The sequence below is a fragment of the Myotis nattereri genome, assembly GCF_964212035.1.
Source record: "Myotis nattereri genome assembly, chromosome: 5".
NCBI lineage: Eukaryota > Metazoa > Chordata > Mammalia > Chiroptera > Vespertilionidae > Myotis > Myotis nattereri.
The window spans coordinates 94,867,358-94,888,577 of record NC_138080.1 but is presented as its reverse complement, the minus strand read 5'-3'; the positions used below and the strand labels follow the sequence as shown (position 1 = coordinate 94,888,577).

The 21,220-nt window shown below is 44.5% G+C and overlaps 2 protein-coding genes across 2 annotated transcripts; both read right to left on the bottom strand.

Annotated features, from left to right (window-relative positions):
• Positions 1–93: 93 nt before the first annotated feature.
• LSM11 (LSM11, U7 small nuclear RNA associated) lies at positions 94–9,994 on the bottom strand (the record flags this gene model as incomplete). Its single annotated transcript, XM_081092846.1, has 4 exons — positions 94–878; positions 1,474–1,557; positions 3,639–3,778; positions 9,547–9,994. 4 exons carry the CDS (start codon positions 9,992–9,994, stop codon positions 468–470), a joined length of 1,083 nt encoding a protein of 360 aa, XP_080948972.1. The 3' UTR covers positions 94–467.
• Positions 9,995–11,884: 1,890 nt separating this feature from the next.
• THG1L (tRNA-histidine guanylyltransferase 1 like) lies at positions 11,885–20,981 on the bottom strand. Its single transcript, XM_081093249.1, has 6 exons — positions 20,788–20,981; positions 19,486–19,662; positions 18,246–18,415; positions 17,167–17,255; positions 14,781–14,888; positions 11,885–13,532 (listed from the first exon to the last, which is right to left on the bottom strand). The coding sequence occupies exons 1-6, from the start codon at positions 20,976–20,978 to the stop codon at positions 13,371–13,373; spliced, it is 897 nt and encodes a 298-aa protein (XP_080949375.1). The 5' UTR covers positions 20,979–20,981; the 3' UTR covers positions 11,885–13,370.
• Positions 20,982–21,220: the final 239 nt, after the last annotated feature.

Sequence of the window (21,220 nt, the reverse complement as noted above, 5' to 3'; positions counted from 1 at the left end):
GGTGTAGGGTTCCAGGGCAATTTATACTGCTACTCTTAGAATCAAATTCGTGAGTATTCAGAGTACTAGCTTTAAAATGAGATCATTTTTTTTGCGGTTTTTCTCCTCCACACTAAAGAGTCCATAGAGTCAATTTAATTCATACTATAACCCCTCATTCAAATGGAAGATCGTATATTTGGTCTGAGTGTCTGATGTAGAGCATGATACCAAATCAGATGTGTGTACTCATATGCAGCCTGTTATTACTGCTTTGATATTAATGCAAACAACCCACCCTCCCAAGGCCTGTCTCCCCTTCAGGGAGCTCATCTCCCAGAGAACCTGAGCCTGGTTCTCTCCTCAACACATGCAGTACCAGAGGGGATCATTCCAACTCAGGGTTTCACTGGGATACTAGGATACAGCATAGCAGCAATTCATGCATTTTGTTTCTAAATACTAAAGCTCAAGTGAAGCAGAGTTGCTCACTGTGCAAGATGAACTAGCAGGACATTCTCGCCTCGAATGAAAATCTGATTTATGTGTCTAGTGAATACCTGTTGGTAATCTACTTTGGGCTTTCTCTTTTTCTTACGGGACTGGCCCCTAGAAAGGGTAGTAGCTCTGGAAAAGGTACCTCCCACACTAGACCCTTCTGTCCGAATAGTCCTCCCTGACAGCTCTGACCTGGACTCCTCCCTTGTAGATGCCTGCAGGGAAGATGGGACGGAGCGGGAATGTTTGCGTGAGCCCCGGTCAGTGTCTTCTCTTCCCCACACTGAGGCTACCTTCCAAGTGGATGTCTGGGAGTATCTGGACAGAGTGGAGTCTTCAACTGCAGACTTAGAATCTGCCTCTTTCTTGGAGGAATCTTGAAGTTTTAGTCGATCAAACAGCTATAAGGAAAGCAAAGACAAATATTAGCCTTAAACATCCCTCTTTCAATATACAGGGGAAAAAAGAACAGATTCCTCAGTTATGCTCTGTGGACAACTTGCTTCACAATTTTTAAAAACTTAGTAATGAATTTATTTCTACCTATAACTCAGATAAATTAGTAAGTGTGTCAAGAGAAAAGGAACCTTATTTCTACTGGTAAGACAGAAAGACTTTTAAGCCTTATAATAGGTAACCTGTTGCTCAAATAATATGCAGGTCTGAAGCAGAAACTCATTTAAAATTAGAAGAATGCATGAGAAGAGAGACTAAGGAAGACCTTGGTCTAGGCCAGTGGTCGGTAAACTGTGGCTCTTTGGCCCCTTGAGTGTTGCCACGAAGTTTCAATCGCACTGTATGTGCACGCCCACATGTGGTATTTTGTGGAAGAGCCACACTCAAGGGGCCGCAGTTTGCCGACCACTGGTCTAGGCATACCTGGTTGACAGCACCAGGGCTTTCCCACTATGAAACACTGGTCAGTGGGCTCAGTGATCTTAATTCCTAAGCCTGAAAGCATGCTGGGTACTCAAGAAGTCAGGAGAAATTGCCTACCCTCGTGAGAGTCAGTGAAGAATCCCGCTCATATGCTTTGCCTAGAACAGGCTTTCGGTAGGTCTCATCCACATCAGTAAGTGCCTAGAGAAACAGCCCAAAGGGGGGGAAATGAGGTGGAGTTAAAAATATTATCTTTACAGCTTTCAGGAAAAAAATGTTTAAGGCAGAATAACATCTAATTGTAGTAGAATTAAACTTAAGTGAAGCAGCTCTTGGGCAGGAAAAAAAAGGTAATACCTGGCCCCCTTTGAGTAGAATTTCCAAGTGGCCTATGACCACATAAGACAAGTTTCTTCTGTGGTAAGGGGCCTCTATGGCTGCACAGAAGTTCTTAAATGTCACTGTTCATAAATATCCAGGAAGCTTATTAAAGTGTGAATCCTAGGCTACTACTCTCCTAGAGATTCAGATTCAATAGGTCTGGGATGAAGCCCAGGAACTTTCCGTTTTAACCAGAAACCCCAGGTGATTCTGGTGCAGGTAGCTTTAGGCCATGTTTTGAGAAACACTCTACTGCATCTTTTCCCTTTCCAGTTTCTATGTTTTGTGACAGCAATTAACAGAGACTGACCAGAGTTACAGACTGAATTGCTGATGAATTCTCAACAGTGAGAGATCAACTGCACAGGACAGCTGTTAGGATCAAATGAGATCGTGTATGAGAAGTTACTTTGAAAAGTGTAAATCACCATACAAGTATAAGCTGACAGTATTATTATTACCAGCACTTTCACTACATATGTTCTCTTAAATCCTTTTCCTTCAAAGGTAAAATTATAATAATAAAAAAAATTCTTACATTTTAGAGGTGAGAAAACTGAGCCTCAGAGAAATTACCTTGCCTAGAGTCACACAGTAACCAAGGGGTAAAGCTAGGATTAAAACCAGGGTTTCTGATGTCAGAAAGATATATACTAAAGTCCTGATACTTCCACTTACTAGGAGTGTGATCTGTACTAATCTTCCAAAATCTGTGAAATAGAACAGACCTACAATTCATTCATTGAGATGATATATGTAAAGTTCTTAGTATAGTATCTGGCACATACCAAGTGCTTAGTACACATTAGCAACTATTATTATTATCCAGGGGAGGGGTGGGCAAACTTTTTGACTCGAGGGCCACAATGGGTTCTTAAACTGGACCGGAGGGCCGGAACAAAAGCATGGATGGAGTGTTTGTGTGAACTAATATAAATTCAAAGTAAACATCATTACATAAAAGGGTACGGTCTTTTTTTTTTTTTTAGTTTTATTCATTTCAAACGGGCTGGATCCGGCCCGCGGGCCATAGTTTGCCCACAGCTGATCCAGGGGAATGCATGGATGGAGATAAAGCACAGGGAAAAGTTGGAGATGAACGACCATATGGAAAAGAAACACTAGAAAGCCTGATGGCTCCTATTTTAACAGCCCCACAGTTAAAATTCTGTTTTTCCCTCCCTCCCAAATTTGCAAGGCAAAATTCTTTGGAGATTGACATTGCTATAATGCATCCCTACTTTTCTTCAAATATCTAGTAAACAGTAAGCCTTTAGGAGGCTAGGAGTGTGTGGTACACTCCTTCATAAGGAAATACCATGTATATTATCTTACTTATTAATATGACTGTTCCCCTTCTATACATGTATATCTTCAAAAAACAGTAGTGTGAAAGTTTCTTTCTGAAACTTCTGTACTTAGCACTGTGCCCAGCCAAAGTGGAACATAAATATTTTTAATAGGAAATCAATATGAAATTACTAAACAGATGAAATAAGTAATTACTGCTTAAGGCTGGGTGTCTCAATCTTGGCTAAAAACATTCTGCACTGGATAATTTGTTGTTGTTGGGGGGTGTCTATGTATTGGAGGACATGCAGCAGAATCTGTGGCCTCTACCCACTAGATGCCCGTAACACCCTAGCCCACAGTTGTGATAATAAAAAAAATGTCCCCCGAGGGAAAGAAAGGCAAAATCACCCCTCCTGAAAGCCACAGCCTTAAGGAAAAAGAAGCAATAAAAGAAACTTTTTTTGTTATTTCTCAAGAAAGTATAGATTCTAGTTCTTCTGGGAAGTAATTCTATAGGTTTCACTGAATAAGGTTACTCAGGATCTTTAGATTTATAAAAGATTTAATCTCCAAGAGGTTCTCCAGCCCCCTAAGGAGGGTTTAATTACCATATTCCAGAACTTGTCAAATGCAACGAGGAAGCCTGTGCAGACGCCCCGAAGTCCCTTGAAAGTGCGGATGTGAACATTCACCTTCACCCCCTCCCGAATACAACGATGGAGTTCACCCAGAGGGCTGCCTTCGTGCACTGAAACGAGAGAAGAATAGTTACATCACATGAACATATGCTCTCATTCCCAGAAGTAACAACCAAGACCACCCATCCATCTCCAGCAATACGAGGCAGCATGGTGCAGTGGCAACCTCACTATGGGAACAGGAAGGCCCACTGGGCAATATGGCTGTCAATGGGCAACACACACTGAAATGAGACAAGATTCATAATGTGGATAAACCGTCTGAATGGCTATCATCTAAAAGTTTCACCTCTATATATCCCATGGCCTAAGCCATTGACTCAGATGCATCATCATTTAAAACTTTTTGGGCAAAAAATAAATACCACATTAAATATACATAGCAGCTAGATTCTTCTCAGTTCTGTATCTTGTTAAGACAACGTTTTTCAGGATAATTCTCATGAACGACATATCCAGCGTAAGCCTCCCAAAGAACCAAAAATCTTGCTCATATATTTAAAGAAAATAAATTGTGTAACACATCTGCCCTTAAACACATGTAACCCTCCAAGAGAGAACGGCCTTTAGGCTCCCCAGTCTCAGCTACACCAGTGATGGCGAACCTATGACACGTGTGTCAGAGGTGACACGCAAACTCATTTTTTTGGTTAATTTTTCCTTGTTAAATGGCATTTAAATATATAAAATAAATATCAAAAATATAAGTCTTTGTTTTACTATGGTTGCAAATATAAAAAAATTTCTGTATGTGACACGGCACCAGAGTTAAGTTAGGGTTTTTCAAAATGCTGACACGCTGAGCTCAAAAGGTTCGCCATCACTGTACTACACGCACGAGCTCTCTGGAGCCACTAGTGTTTCAGTGGACATCACCTTCACAATGGCACTCAGACACCTGCTTATATTCCAAGCCTGCTGGGGTAAAGGCAAGGCTGAGCATCTGGTTCCTATGAGACTGCTGATGAACATCATTAAAAAGAGCAGCATGATAATTCATAAGAAGAATGCTGGGATTATAATGTCAGCCTTTACTATGATGGATTCTGTTTTTCAGAGCTTGGGAGCAGGTATGAATTTTATTTTTATTACTTTATGTTAACCTTCACAATATTCTGATACACACACACACACACACACACACACACACACATAATATATTCATTCCAAAAGAAAAATCATATACATACACATACTCTCTCACACTCATGCATAGAGAGTCTCTGTTTTTCCTTCCCTCCCAAATTTGAAAGGCAAAATTCTTTGGAGATTGCCATTGATAGTAAATAAACAACAAAAAAAATCACTCTCTGTTTTATTTCTAGTGGCATAAAATAGAACAGTCCTGCACTTCAGTTTGGATAACTAAGTTAACCACTCTTTTTTAAAATATATATATATATTTTTTATTGATTTTAGAGAGAAAGGGAGATTGAGAGAGATCAAAACATCAATGATGAGAGAGAATCATCAATTAGCTGCCTCCTGCATGCCCCCTACTGGAGATCAAGCCTGCAACCAGGCATATGCCCTGACGAGAAATCGAACTGTGACCTCCTGGTTCATAGGTCAATTCTCAACCACTGAACCATACCGGCCGGGCTAGGTTGGTTACTCTTGACTTCCTTATTCTTCAGTCATGAATGCGCTTATAAATGATGGCAGTGATAAATAAAAGAAAATACTCTTGGAAGAAAGTGACAGATAAGAGGGAGCTTATGTCAGACTAAAGATTCAGCAAGAAGGCACAGATGGAGCAGAGTGACAGAAACAGCAGCCTTGGAAAGAAACACGAGAACCTTGGCCTGACCTTCATCTACCCTTCCTCTAGCAATATCCTAAAATTATTTGCACTTTTCATATTTAAGGGGGTATGTGTATGTGTACATGTATGTGGATATGTGTAACAGACTGTGTTAAAGCCAGCACTGTAAACAACATTTAGGTCATTATCACTAGTTGTGTGACCTTGGTGAGTAACTTTCTCTCTACAAGTCTGAGTTTCCTCATTTATAAAATGAAGTTAGATGGTTAGTTAGCTTCTAGATTCCAGAATAAATCTCTATAATTCAATGTCTTAGAAAGTGATTACAATGCCTGCATTGACTCCCTTTGCCTATATACATACGCTATCCCCCCACCCCCATACACATATGTGTTTCCACAAAGAGAAGACCATTCTTTTTCTAACTTGGAAAAAAATAGGATACCACTTCCCTCACACCCCCAAATCAAAAAGAAAAGACAAGCTTGTATCTTAACAACAGTCTCTTATTCTAATGGCAAATGGTAAACTCGGGTCCTCAACTCTCACATCTGTGTCTTTCTCTTGATTTTTTTTTCTTTCAAAAATTTAATAAGGTGTAATTCCAGGAAGCATTTCTCTCTTTCTGTGATCAAAGGTGCAACATTAGCACCACCTATCGGAGAAAATTGTCAAGGCAAAAATGAGCTCTGCATTCTGAATCAGAACGCACATTCCCAATCTCTTTCCAGCAGTCTCTGTGACAAATTCCAAATAGATATGAGCTAAGCTTATAAAAACTTAATATGACCAAAGGGAGAGAAAAAAAGCCTCATTTTTGCAGGACTTTTTTCTTCCAAATCCTCTTCCCTTTCCATTGCCACTATGCTTGGGCCACACCCTTCCAAGTCCAGGTCATTTTTAACTCCACTCTTACTTCTCTCTGCTCACGGCAATCACAAAACTCAGACAACAGATTCTCAGTAACTAAGACCTTTCTCCTTCCACAACCAATCACATCATTATCATCACTGTCACCATCATTTACTGAACCCTCAGTGAGGGCCATGCCCTGTGCTAAGTTTAACTTTATGTACATTATTTTACTTAATCCTCACAACTAACACATAGGTACTCTTATTTCCCCTCATTCTATAAATGTGGAAACCAAGGCTCAAAAAAGTTTAAATAATTTGCTCAAAGTTACTTACCTAGTAAACAGCTGAGCCAACATTCAATGTCAGGTTACATGCATCCTGACCTAGAGCTTTTAATTATGACTAACAGTGATTTTTAACATTCACTGAGAATTTCCCTATATGCTAAGGAAGATTACTGTTGTAAATGCTTTAAATGTGTTAACTAATTTAAACCTCACAACAATAGGTGGATTCTATCATTGTACTCATTTCCCAGATGAGGAAATTGAGGCCCTCAAGAGTTTAAGTAACTTGCCTAAACCAGAACAGCTAGAAAGTGGAGCCAGTATTCAGACGTAGACAATCAAACTGTGTTCTACTCTACCCACAAATAACTTTACTTCTAGAAACATTTGCCCTAAAAGTGCTTTTGCTTAAGAAAATACACCATGGTTCCCACTCTCTATCATCACAAAGTCGAACAAAAAAAAATCTTTGGTTTGGCTCAACACATTCTAGCAACAAATCCCTCTCTGAACCCAAATTCCATTCTCTTTGCTTTGGACACAAATCCTCTGCCTCATATATGCAGCATCCTCCACACACCAACAACAAGCAAGCATTACAATGTACTCTCCTCTTCCCTCTCCTGGGACTAGCATAATGGGTAAGCACATACCCGGAGTTGGACAAACCCGGGGTTCTCAGCTGCAAACTAACCAGTTATGTGACGCTAGGCAGTAACAGGTAATAATTGAGACTCGGTTTCTTCATCTATAAAGTTGTTTCTAAGAATAAAATGAAATATAATGCATCTAAAGAGTGGTTCGCAACCTTGGCTGCACATTAGAATCACCTGGGAATCTTTTTAAAATCCTGATTTCTGGGCCCCATCCTCCGGAAATTCTGTTGATTGTTACTAATCTTGTGGCCTCACCCCATAACAAAGAAACAGAATTTCCGGAGGATGAGGCCCAGAAATCAGGATTTTAAAACAATTCCCAGATGATTCTAATGTGCAGCCAAGGTTGAGAGCCACTGATCTAAAGGGCTTAGCAAAGTGTATAGCACATATGTGCTCAATAACAGTAAGTATAATTAGCAACACTAAAATTATCACCTGACTTACAAAGGGGCATGAGGAAACTTTTGGGGTGATGGAATTATTCTGTATCATGATTGTGGAGATTTCAAAACTCACTTTAAATTTCAAAACTGCTCTATGTAAATTATACCTCAACAGCCTGATTTTCAAATAATTACTGTTAATCCGAAATCATGCCCCTCTTTAATTTCAAGACCTAAAGCTTACCTCTTATAGGAACTCTTTCTTGAATAAATCTAATCCTCACCCATGCTGGGGGGGGCGGGGGGGGGGGTGTTGGTTTGCTTCTATTGATGTTGTTTTTGCTTTCTGAAGGTCATCAACCCTGTGTGATGCCCACCCACCTCTATCATGTACACTCCACTGTTTCCAGGGGCCTGATTAAAATTTTCAGTGCCTAGGGCACAATCTCTGAGACCTTGACTCCAGGCATATATTTTATCGTGGGAAGTCGACAAAACTGGTCTTCACACTGTCAGAATAATACAGCAAAGTGCTCCGTAGGTACAGGTAAAGCCGCCCACTACACAGAAATATTTCTTTTCCTTGACAATCGTGGTAGCAAAGCAATTAACTGGCAAAATGGAAACGAATGTTACACGCTCAGTCTGATGTGGCAAAAAGTAGAGGCAAAATCGGGTCTCCAAACTGCCCTTATTTTAAGAACATGAAACTCCATCTTTGTGCTGCTGCTGGACAAGCAAGCGGGGGTGAACCCCGGTCGTGGGCAGGGATGTTCCGCACGGTGCATCATCTGACAAAGGCACCCCTAACAGCACACCCATTTTCAGGATGTCTCTCCCTTCACAAACACATTTCTAGGAATAAAACAACATATACCCCTGCTTAGCACAATCCCCCGTTCCAAAGGCAGCGAGTGGCTTAATAATGTCACCGTTTCGCTGTCAGGGTACAGGTGCTCCGAGTGGCTAAGTAGGTCACTGCATTCACGGGGCAAATGTCAGGACGGCTTGCCAGACAAGAGATCTATAACCCTGGGCTGTTTTTATTCTGCTTAGAGGAGACCTACCTCGCACAGGAGCAGCCTCTGCTGTTTACAGCGTTCCTCTGGGGATCTATTAGGAAATTCCCCCGAGCCACTTACACCTTCAGAACTTAAAATAACCTGCGCTCGCGGTAATGAGAGCGCGCCTGACAGACACAGCCTGCACCCAGCCCCGCAGAGCGGCCGTCACACGGTGCGTGTCTCGGCGGCACTGTGCCGGCTGCCTTCCAGCACGTGCGACTGGCAACGCGAGCGTGTGAGTGTCCGGACCCTGCAAACCCTTCTCCTGCTGGGAGCGCCCAGAATGGGCCGTTACCTGAGGTGCCCTCCGAAGAGACCTCCCCACACGCCGTCCCACCATCCCCACCTCCCACCGACCGCTCCTCCCCCAGCACTGGCTGTGCACCACCTCCGCCGTCCGCGGTCCCTCGTCGCGCCTGCAAACCCTCCCGACGCGGTCCGGCCCCACCGCCTCTGCAGACCCCGCCCCTCCTGCGGATCCTCTCGGCAGGCTCATCCCCTCTCCCCGGAGCTACCTCCGTGGAGCCCGCCGCCTCTGCAGACCGACACCCGTTCCCTACGCCCACCCTCCCCACGGCTCCTCTACAGCCTTCTCCACTGCCCGCGGCTCATGCAGACCCTCCATTCCTCCAGACCACCGCCCCATTTCCACGTCACTCCAGCACAACCGCCCCCCCCCGCCCGCCCCCCGTCGCTATCTCTGCACACCTGCCCCGAGACCCTCCCCCTAACAGGCCCAGCCCCTAACATCACCCCTCAAAGGCCCCCGCGGCCATCCCCTCGGCCCCGCCCGCCGGACTCACAGGGCATTCGCGTGAGCACGTTGCGCGGCGCCCTCCGGCCCCGGCCCGGGGCGCGGCGGCTCTCCCCGTCGGCCGCGTCCCCTTCCTTCTTGACCATGAGGCGGCGGAGGCGCTCGATGCGCTCGGGGTCCGGGGCGGGGGCGTCCCGGCGGCGGCGGGTCCTGCTCGAGGGTCCGGCGGTGGCCGGGGTCCCTGGGGCCGGGGCCGGGGCCGCGCCCCGCGCCCGCCCGCGCCCGCCCCGGCATCCGGTCCTGAGGAAGGTCTCGTAGGCGGCCACGTTGTTGAAGCAGGGCGCGTTGGGGTAGGGGATGGGGGGCAGGCGCGGCGCGTACAGGGCCAGCAGCGGGTCGAAGCGGTCGGAGTTGACATCCAGGCGCGGGCTGGGCGGGCGCGCGGGGCTGCCGGCGCCGGGCGACCTCGCCCCCCACTCCCGCTCCCGCTCCTCCATGTTTGAAAGGCCCGCAAGCGGAGGCCGATGGGAAGGAGGAGCGGGGCCGCCAGAGGGCGGCACTGCGCAGCCGCGGGGCGGGGTCGCACTGCGCCGGCGCAGCCGCCGGAGGGCGCACCGGTCCGCGGTCCGCTTCGCCGGGGGCGTGGCGCGCGGCTGCGGCTCGCCAGGGCCGGCCCCGCCCCCTCGGGGGCCTCAGCGGGCGGGTGACAGGTTAACCTGCTTTAATGCAGTTTCCCCACCTCTGTCATGATCTAGGGCAGTGGTTCTCAACCTGGCTGCACATTAGAATCATCTGGGAATCTTTTTAAAATCCTGATTTCTGGGCCTCATCCTCCGGAAATTCTGTTTCTTTGTGATGGGGTGGGGGCCACAACATTAGTAACAAAGAAACAGAATTTCCGGAGGATGAAGCCCAGAAACCAGGATTTTAAAAAGATTCCCAGGAGATTCTAATGTGCAGCCAAGGTTGAGAACCGCTGATCTAGGATGTCTGTTAATACTCCAGATTCCCCGGGCCAGCGTGTTAACTCCCCAGGCGTTTCTCTGCTCTCATGAGCTGGCGGGTAGAGGGCAAGGAATGTCCCAATTTGCTTTCATGCTGAGTACCACTCAAATGACCTAGCTTTTCTGGATCTTTATATTCTCATCTGAAACATAACAGAAATAGTACCTACGTCCTAGAATTGTCCTAAGAATGAAGATATAGAGCATATGGAGTGCATAATAAATGCTCTATGAATGTTAGCTAATATTGGTTAAGTGCACAGTGAAATAATTTAGAGTGGATAGATCCCAGTCTTCCATTTCCTACATCCTATTCAAAAAGTAATTTGCACTAACACCAGGAACCTTAGTATTAAAGAAAATTCATTATATCACTGATTTTCTGAACATTGCTAAGCAACTGGAGGAAATGATCCAGCTCTTGTAAACCAGGATGATGGAGGATTTACAAGATTGGTTGTACTTTATAGCCCCTGCTCTGCAAAACATTTTTTTGGTATTAAAATGATAGTCTGCACCAAAGAGGCCCAGGTATTAATCGTTCCCTCATCCAGTAGAGGTAAGATATTCCAGTTACCTACAGACCACAAAAATCTGCCACTAGTCCCCGAAACTATCAATTAATATTAACTCTATACCAGCTGCTTTTGTGTATAAAAGTTTCTTTAGCTTTGGAAAGGAAGCCCAAGAGAACACTATTCTCTTAGCAAGATGAAAACGAATATAAAACTGTAATGTACATTGGAATGCATACAACACCCATCAAGCATGGCACTTCTACGTAATAGCACTATAGACTTAGTTAGGGCCTGAGTTTTAAACCTAGTATATTCATTTGTTCGAAACCTTGTGCCAAAAATAAATCTCAAATCTGCAAACTGCTGGCAATTCAAGGAACAAGTGCTTGTCTCCTTTACCTTATAACAAAATCAAGTGATAGCCTTTGTAGTATTACATAGCACATTTCTTCAGATGGTTTTGTCTTTAAAACTTGTATTTTAATGCCTATATATTTGATATGAAATGCTATAAATTTACCACTTAAATTTCCCAGCTAAGAGCTACATTATCTTACTGCCTCATTTGGCCTGTCACAGTATACCTGGGGCCCAAAATGCAGCATATCAATGACCAGACACCAGAAGCTTTTGGGATTATAAAGCAGATTACTGAACCCCAAATTTCTGGGGGGAGGGGAAAGGAGGGAATATGGAATTGGCATTTTAAACAAGCATTTCAAGTAAATATTTGCATCCATTAAGTCTGTAAACCACTGCTATGATGAAAGGTATGTGTATTCTGGCTTATGTAGATACACAAACACATACAAAATTTGGATTCATACACTGCATTTGTATGAGAAAAATAAATGAAAATTCAGGCCAAAAGAGTTGAAACCTTTATTTTTCTTCTCAACAAGATTTTATCAATTACTAAACATCTCCTATTCCTCTGGAGAACAGGAAGGGAAAACATGACGTTGACAGATGGGGTATCAATTGCTGAGGGATGAGACCAGCCGTCACTCTTTCAAAAATACATTTTCTTCTTGGCTGTGAATTCTGCAATGCGGGACTAGGCACTGAGACGTGGGTTGCTTCTTAATTCTTAATAGAGCCAAATGACTTTCCTCTAAAATATGAAATGAGGACAAGAGGCAATGTGACTTCTACCACCTGTCCGCACTACCTCCCCCTTTTCAGAGGCCAAGAGCTTGGCAACATGAAATTACTGCTGCAGCTCTCTGGGCACCTCACCCAACCCATCTCTACAGGCCATCAGTAGGTGGAGCTATTAGGATTCCTTTGACACCTGCCACCTGTAACCCCAGAGTGTTGACCCCTCTGCTCTCCAACTCCAATGTCATTGTTCTGATTATACAGAGGCTACCTGAGAATCTTTTTCAGATAGTCCAACTGGTGACAAGGTGACTTTTAAGTATCTAAAGAACGTGGAGTGAATGTTTCTCCTTTGTTCACTCATTCTCACACATTTTCTCTCTCTCAAAGATACACATAACTAGAGGCCCAGTGCATGAAATTCGTGCGGCTGCCTGCTGCCACTCAGGGGGAGGGGCCACAGGTGGTTGGCTGGCCAGCCCCACCCCCTGGTTGAACTTCTGGTCCAACCTCCGGTCGAACACCCAGTAGAGGGGACCATTTGCATATCACGCTTTTATTATATAGGATTCTTAGAAAGAGATCCTTGGTCTGGCAAATAATGCCCCTGGCAAGAGGATGATCATGCTAATTAACTCTACAAAATCAATCTACAAATGTTTAAGAACATCCAATCTACTCATTTGTTCAGACAAGGCTGCCAACTTGGAGACTGACACAGAGCCCTGAGCTTTCCCTGGAATTCTTCAATTCAGAATCATACTGCAGGCATCAAGCTATATTTATCTCCAGGTCTGCCAAAGATGAATGCAAGTAGATGGGTGGGAAAGGTGAGATTTAAGGTCACTGGATTCTCTAGTTAGGAATAGGTGCGCAAAAATAACCTTTGGGCTCATCTTCTATCTTAGATGAAAAGAGTTTGGCAGGTTTTGTAAAACTTAATGCCACAACCTAAAAATGATCCATTCTGTAAGGCATAAAATAAATCTCACTGTATAAAAATAGTATCACAATTTTTTTAAAAATGCACTTCTACCAAAGGAACCATGTTCCAACATTGCAAAAAAGGCGTTCTACTTAAAGCAGAACAAGATACCACACCCTCCATGCCTTCCTTCCCTGTTCCCCTCCCAACCAGTCATGTCACCCCTGGGACACTGTTCTAGGTGGTAGGAATGCTTGGGCCACCTAAGGCCAGAAGACTTGGGGGCCTTCCATAGTTAAGCACAGCAGGACACAAAAGCAAAGGGTCAGCTGTCTTCATCTAGGATCTCTGAGTGTTCCTTCCAGAAAGCATCCCCGATGATATCACAGTGCAAGGGCACTGGCTTAGTCCTGGTTCGGGTCACTGCCATCTTTTTCCCTTCCATTTCTGCTGGCAGTTTAACTTCTTTTGTCGTAACTTCATCCACCTACAGGTTAAGTAAAAATATTGACATCGTTAACTTGTGAGTGGATTAGGGAGAGAAGGGGGAGATGTGAGGGAGGTTTATTTTTTACTTTATATACTAAGACTTTTATCAGACCACACACACATATCTCAACATACGTGAATTTCTTTACAATTAAAAATACTTTTAAAAAGAATCATTTTGCTATATTCTAAAAGAACATCTTAGGAATAAAGATTTCTTGTTCCTTGTTAGCAAAAACTATAGAATTAGTGGTATTTTTTTCTCTTCCATCTGCATTAGGAAATATCCAAGTCTGTGCCAAAGCTTAAATGTTCTTTAAAAATACTAATAAAAGAGCTGAAGTTGCTAATGGAATGACCAGTTCTCAAGGTTCCCCTTAATACTTAAAAACATTTCAGAAAAACTACTTTGGATGAAAGGAAATAAACTTAGAAAAGTCATTATGCCCAGGGGCTGGTATGAGAGAAAATATTGGTATAATTAAGGACTTAGGTAAGTGAACACTCATTACAGAATATTAAGGGGTATGAATGTCTGGGGAATCTCATGAATATTCTGCAAGTGTCAGAACCCTCACATCAACATCTCTTAGGGCAGCAGTTCTCAACCTGTGGGTCGCGACCCCTTTGGCGGTCGAACGACCCTTTCACAGGGGTCACCTAAGACCATCCTGCATATCAGATATTTACATTACGATTCATAACAGTAGCAACATTACAGTTATGAAGTAGCAACGAAAATAATTTTATGGTAGGGTCACAACGTGAGGAACTGTATTTAAAGGGCCAGAAGGTTGAGAACCACTGTCTTAGGGCCCCATATTGCAGTTGTCACAGGATGGATGGATCATTTAATGGTCTTATCCAGTTTGGGAGAACGTACCCTTTTAAATGTTCTATGAATGCAAAAATGCTCATACTTGTACTATCACCCTTTAACAGGGTTTTACTTTGTTTCAGGAGAGCTTATGACACAGAAAAATAAGTGTAACATCTCTAAAATTCTGTGTTTCTACTCATAGGGGAGAGTCAAAATCACTGACAAACTGATACAGGGAGCATGGACTGACAAAGAAAAAAAGGCATCGAAATAGAAACCTCTAGCATCTCCTTTTGGAAAGGATCTAACTCGTGTTAGCAACTGCAGTCACACCAGCATACTGGTAGCAGGCGAGACACACTTGGGATGGGCACAAACTCTCTTCTTTCCTGACCTCCATTTTTTCTTAGGAAACAACAGCATTACCTTTTGCCATATCAACACAGTCCCTTTCCTATACAGCAGCGGCTCATTATTGTAGTTGATGTTGAATTCAGAATACAAAATCTCATTCTTGTCTGCTGCAAGAGTTCCCTGAGAAAATAAAAACAGATATACAAAGCTTTGTATGTCTTATCTCTCCCCTAACCTTACCAGTCCACCCTCTACCTAAACTTCCACAAACAAATCAAGTGGAAGTGTTTTAGCGAACATATTATGATACTAAAAATATTGCACAATTTTAAATCTTTAGGTGTGTAAATTCATAAAATTCTCTTCTGCTAACCACTATGCCATATCCCTGAAACTAATACCAAATAATATTGAATGTAAAAACGAATTCTCTTGTGCAGCAAATAACGGCTTCACAAGTCATGAGTGTGATGGGGTGACAGGAATTAATAGTGAGACCACCTCTTCTGTACTAGATACTTTACTAGTATGTATACATTCTTATTTGACCTGAAAACCATCTCCATTTTAGAGATGAGAACTCTGAAGCTTAGAATGTTTATATAAATTGCCCAAGACTATAGTTTGCTCTTATCTATTTAGAACCAAAACCTAAAGTAGGCTCTTCCAAAGTAGAGAGACCTATTCCTATTCCTATTCCTGCTATATATAGATCTTCATCATTGTTAGTAAAGGCAAGCATTTACTGAATAATTATAAAGTACTAGGCATTGTACTGAGTTGTTATAACACATCATCTCATTTCAGAGTTAATCATCCTCCAAGTAGCACGGTCATCTACACTAATAAAAGAGAAAAATGGTAATTGGCGTACGGCGATACCTTTTTCATTGGCTAATCAGGGCTATATGCAAATTAACTGCCAACTAAGATTGGCAGTTAACTGCCAACAAGATGGCGGCTAATTTGCATATGTAGGCACAATGCAGGGAGGCGAAAGGGAAAGCAGGAAGAAGCCCCCTGCCACTGACAGTGATCGGAAACCCAGGGGGTAGCTAAGAGCTGGGGGGCAGGCCAAAGGCGGCCCTGGGGCAGCCTTTGCCCTGCCCCCCAACCATGATCGGAGAATCAGGTGCCTTTGCCGCCCTGGCCAGTGATAGCAGGAAGTAGGGGTGGAGCCAGCGATGGGAGCTGGGCATGGTCGAAGCTGGCAGTCCCAGGAGCTAGGGGTCCCTTGCCTGGGCCTAAAGCGGAGCCCACGATCGCGGCGCCCCCCGCTGCCACTGCAGGTCCCCGCTGCCTGGGCCGGACGCCTAGGCCAGAGGCGTTAGGCCTGGGCAGGGGCGGAGCCTGCAACCGCGGGGAGCTGGGGGTCCCCTGCCCAGGCCTGACACCTCTGCCAGAGGCCTCAGGCCTGGTCAAAGGGCCGATCCGGTGATTGGTGATCGGAGGGTGATGAGGGTCAACTCCTCTGGCTGAGGCATCAGGCCTGGGTGGGGGGCAGAGCCGGGGATTGGGGGGATATGATGGTCCCCTTGCCCAGGCCTGAAGCCTGGGTCAGAGGCGTCAGGCTTGGGCGGGGGGTGGAGCAAGCGATCAGAGGGAGATGGGAGTCCCCTGCCCAGGCATGATTCCTGGGCCAGAGGCCTCAGGCCTGGGCGGGGGCCAGAGCCAGTGATCGGGAGGAGATGGGGGTCCCCTGTCCAAGCCTGACACCTCTGGCGGAGGCGTCAGGCCTGGGCAAGGGGCCAATCAGGCGATCGGAGGGTGATGGGGGTCAACGCCTGAGGGCTCCCAGTATGTGAGAGGGGGCAGGCTGGGCTGAGGGACACTCCCCACACCCCACACCCAGTGCACGAATTTCGTGCACCGGGCCCCTAGTCTAATAATAAAAGCCAGTGTTTATTAAGTACTTACTATGTGCTTTGTGTTATCCTGGTTTACATGTGTCATGCCACTGAATTCTCAATGTAAACCTATGAGGTAGGAACTAACACTTTCCCTATTTTACCTGTAAAAAACTAGGCCGAGAGGATAAAATGAAACAGAAGACTGATCTAAGTATGATTATTTGACTCCTGAAACCTAGACTCTTTACCTGAGAAACTACAGGTGCCCAGCAGGGAATGGCAACGAGGCAACAGGACAGATGGGACTGACAGAAAAAGAGCACATGCCCTGTCGAGAGAGGGCAGCCAATACTCAGTTGCAGCCAAGCAATGCCATGTGGGAATGCAGACCCAATGTCACTGATCGCATATTCTAGCTGAGGACGCTAAGGCTCAGGGAGAGGTAGCAGCGTCACAGACCCAGCCAGCAAGCAGCAGAGTTGCTACTAACGTGATTTTTATGTGCTCTCAAAACAAAGTTGTAGAGAGTTGGAGAAGAATGCAAAATATCATGGGAGAGCCTACAGAAAACTGTCCCATTAGGCATTAATGCAGTAAGATCTCTATACCTGTAATCTCTCTTGAGCTTGTGCTGGTGTTAGTCCAGACTGCTGTACGAGTGCCCAGAAAACTGTGTTATAAAGATTATTGATATGACCTGTGAGGAGAACAAAGTAGCACTGTTTATATTTATACATACATAATCTTTATTCAGTATTCAACTTCAAAGAATACTAGAACCCCACCTCTCTCCTCTTTAACGTAAAGAAATCTCAGAGATATGTAGTGACCTGCCCAAAACCATACATGGGAAACATGGGGGGAAGCAGGCAACCAGAAACAAACTTATTTCTTAACAGTTTTTTATTCTGTCATTTCAGTTATGCTTTATATACATCTGTTAACTTGTGCACCAAGCTTAGGAATACTTTCGAAGTTATGTGATTCACATTATTCCTACCTCTTTTCCAGTTCTGACAAAATCAAGATACACCAAGTGAAAAAAAGTCTCACAAACATTTCATCATAGTCATGTAAGGCAGGAGTCACAACTCAAACCCACTGAGTAGGTCACCCCTTCCCTACCTCGGGAACAGGGAATGGTAGACTGTGGCACACTGGTGTGTGTGTGTGTGTGTGTGTGTGTGTGTGTGTGTAAAGGCAGCCCTGCACAGGTTCTGTCCACTACTGTGTGGGAATACAGACTTAGTACTGCCAGATCTTCTGATTTTAAAAAAGCTGGAAGTTGGGGGTATTGACATGAAATCTCCCAATTTTTCAATTACTTTCAACTAATTTAAAATTTTTTGAGTCCTGGCTGGTGTGGCTCAGTTGATTGAGCATTGTCCTGTGCACCAAAAGGTCACCAGCTCGATTCCCTGTCAGAGCACATGCTCAGGTTGTGGGTTCAGCCCCTGGTCGGGGTGCATACGGGAGGCAACCGATTGATGTTTCTCTCCCTCTCCTTCTTGCTCTCTGGACCTTCCTCTCTCTCTAAAAAATCAATTAAAAACATGCTAAAAAATGTTTTTTGAAATATTTCATTCCAAACAAAATACATGTGAGCCAAACCTGTACCAGATCGCCCGCCACCTCTAAAGTATGGAGTTGGTGGTTTAATTACATTTGCTTAATTCCTTTCACTTACAATCTGCTTGTCGCCAACTGAGGTAGTCTTTTAAGGTCTGGTTGTTAGGATACACCACAACTCTTCCATCAAAGCCTGGGGGATACAGAAGGGGCTGGTCTTCAAAGTAATCCCGCCAATAAAACACGTAGCTGGAGGCGAACTGGGAGGCCACATGAGTCATGAACTTACTTCCAAGTGTAAGGCACGGTGGGTGGAGCAAGAAAAAAGACATGTCGTTAACTCAACACTGTGATAGGGCCTGTGGGTGTAACAGAGAGATTACACAAACTGGCCAGCAAACCTAGAGATAAAATATGTTGGGACAAGAAAAACTATTTTAATATTTCAGTTACATATTTGAAATGTAGCCTGCCTCTCCTTCTAGTCCTTTAAGTAATTTACTAATACCAACTTTTTTTTTCTGTAGGATGTAATGTGAATTTATGGTTCAAGAGGTGTTTTTTTAAGTCTTGAAAGGAGAGGAACCATTGTTTTAAAAACATGCCAATTTATTATGTGATTTGTTTTCTGTAAGAGTATCAAAATACTCAAATATGAGATTTGTCTATTTTGTACTGAAATTCTTCTTCATTAATGGTTTAAGCAACACTGCAATGCCTGTATAAGTGTCTGTCACTGACTAAGCCAGCCTATGAATCACTAATATATTCCATGGTCTATTTTTCTAGTCTTAAATGTACAATGCCAACTAAATCTAGAGCAGTGGTTCTCAACCTTCCTAATGCCACGACCCTTTCATACAGTTTCTCATGTTGTGGTGACCCCCAACCATAAAATTATTTTTGTTGCTACTTCATAACTGTAATTTGCTAGTGTTATGAATTGTAATGTAAATGTCTGATATGCAGGATGTATTTTCACTGTTACAAATTGAACATAATTAAAGCTAGTGATTAATCACAATTACAATATATATGTAATTATATATGTGTTTTCCGATGGTCTTAGGCGACCCCTGTGAAAGGATTGTTCGACCCCCAAAGGGGTCTTGACCCACAGGTTGAGAACCACTGGTCTAGAGGATAAAGTGATGGGGAATGGAGTGGAAAGAATCAGATGAAGAGTGATATGGAATGCTCAGATATCAGATGAAATACAATAGTCCAAACAGAAATATACAAACATTCTGCAATTGCAAATACTGCAGACATATTGTGGTCTGCAAGTCTGTGTTTAAGAAAAGCAGAAACCAGATGCTGGTAAGAAATGTTCTGATGGAGCTGGGCTATGGAATTACCTGGCTCTTCTTTTAAACCAATTGCTTTTCCGCTTGAACACAAAGCTGTACTCATCACTCTGTCCATATGCAATCACAATATCCTCCAGTTCTTCCATTACAGTCTGGGCACATTTGGTCATTAGGTGGAGAGCACGGATGTCATTAGGTTTTGCAAAGCTGTGCTTCTCAGAAAATCTTCATAAAAGAAAGAGAAGAGGGAAAGGGACATGAAAGTAAGAGAGCTTGTCATTAACACTACGGATCAAAGAGGCTGTTCAAAGAGGAAGGTACTGAAATAGTACTGTGAGTCCAAACATTCCACTAGCCACAACCTAATTAATTCCCTTAGATTTCAGGTTTTTCTTGTCCCGAGCAACGGAGAAAAGGGGACATAACTGCTAAGCCTCAATTCCCTTTTCTATAAAACTAGAGGCCCAGTGCACAAAATTCAAGCATGGATAGGGTCCCTAGGCCTGGCTGGCAATCAGGGCCAATCCGTGGGGCAACTGTCGGGGTGATCGGGGGCCCCCCGCTGGCACCCGCCTTGCCCACTTGCCAGCCCTGCCCCCACCACCGCCGCTGCCACCTCCCTCTGTGGGGTAACTGGCAGGGTGATTGTCTCCCCCCCCCCCCCCCCCACCCATAGCACCTGCCTTGGCAAGTCTGGGGCCTGGGGGCAGCTCCCTTTGGTCAACTTGCTTATTAGGCTTTTATCATATAGGATGGGGATATCTTTACTTAATAGAATTGTCCTGATGACTAGGGGAAGATAACAAATGTAATTATGCCTGGCTCCCTAGAAGTGTTCAATAAATATTAGTTATAATAATCATTACTAAAATAGTATTTAAAAAGTTGACTTGTTATATTTCTGCCTTTTTTCTGACTTTATTTCCTCCTGAGCCCAGACCATGTGGCCTGTTACTGACAGTGAAAGAACATATTGTAAGAGTTGCCCACAGCAAGGCCTAAATGGGCCTCAGAACAGTCAGCACTCTTAACAAAATAGCTGGGCAATTGGCTGAAGAGCTAAAGCTCTGTGCCCGAGAGTCACTTTCTTCCCACAAGGTCCTTACCAACAGGTCTATGCTCGCATAAAACCCAGCCTGACTTCTAATCCGGGAGCACCCAGTCCCATTGAACTACCCAGAGAACTTGCTTCCAAGCTCGCCTTAGCCCGCACATAGAACGATGCTCAAAGCCGCGAGCTCATTGGCTGCCGCGTTACCTCGGTAACAATGAGCAGGGGCCCGCGATCGCTAGCGTAGGATTTACCCGGGAGCGCCGACCGGCCCGCGGCCCAGGGCTGAGCTCACTCACCGATGGAAATTCCTGCCGTCCAGCCGCACCACCACCCAGCAGTGGGGCAGGCAGGTGTCGTCAGTCTCGAAGTCCCGCACGTACTCGAACTTGCTCTTTGCCATGGTCACCCCCAATTTCAGGCACCGTTTCAGAGTGACGGAAGTGGAAGCCAGGCAATCGCGAACCTTCACGTTACGAGAGACCCACATTCCCGCCTCCACCCCGCCACGCGGAGGGTGAAAAACCAGAGCGCCCCGCCCCGGAAGTCCCATGTCTTTTTTTTTGTGGCCGCTCTAGCCCTAGCGGAGGTCCGCATCTTTCTCGCCTCTCCTTGTAGTCCTCAAGCCACTTCCGCGTCTGGAAGGAGTGTTTCAGCCTTCCCCTTGCGAGACCTGGCGTGGCGGGCTTTTCTCCCATCCTATAGCAAATCACTGACGAAGTTTATAAACAT

Excerpts from the sequence above, each read along its gene's own strand:
- THG1L (XM_081093249.1), bottom strand. The coding sequence starts at position 20,978 with ATGTGGGTCTCTCGTAACGTGAAGGTTCGCGATTGCCTGGCTTCCACT. Across the intron at positions 19,663-20,787 it reads GACGGCAGGAATTTCCATCG|ATTTTCTGAGAAGCACAGCT; the intron begins GTGAGTGAGCTC and ends TCTTTTATGAAG. Across the intron at positions 14,889-17,166 it reads AAGCTCAAGAGAGATTACAG|GGAACTCTTGCAGCAGACAA; the intron begins GTATAGAGATCT and ends TTATTTTCTCAG.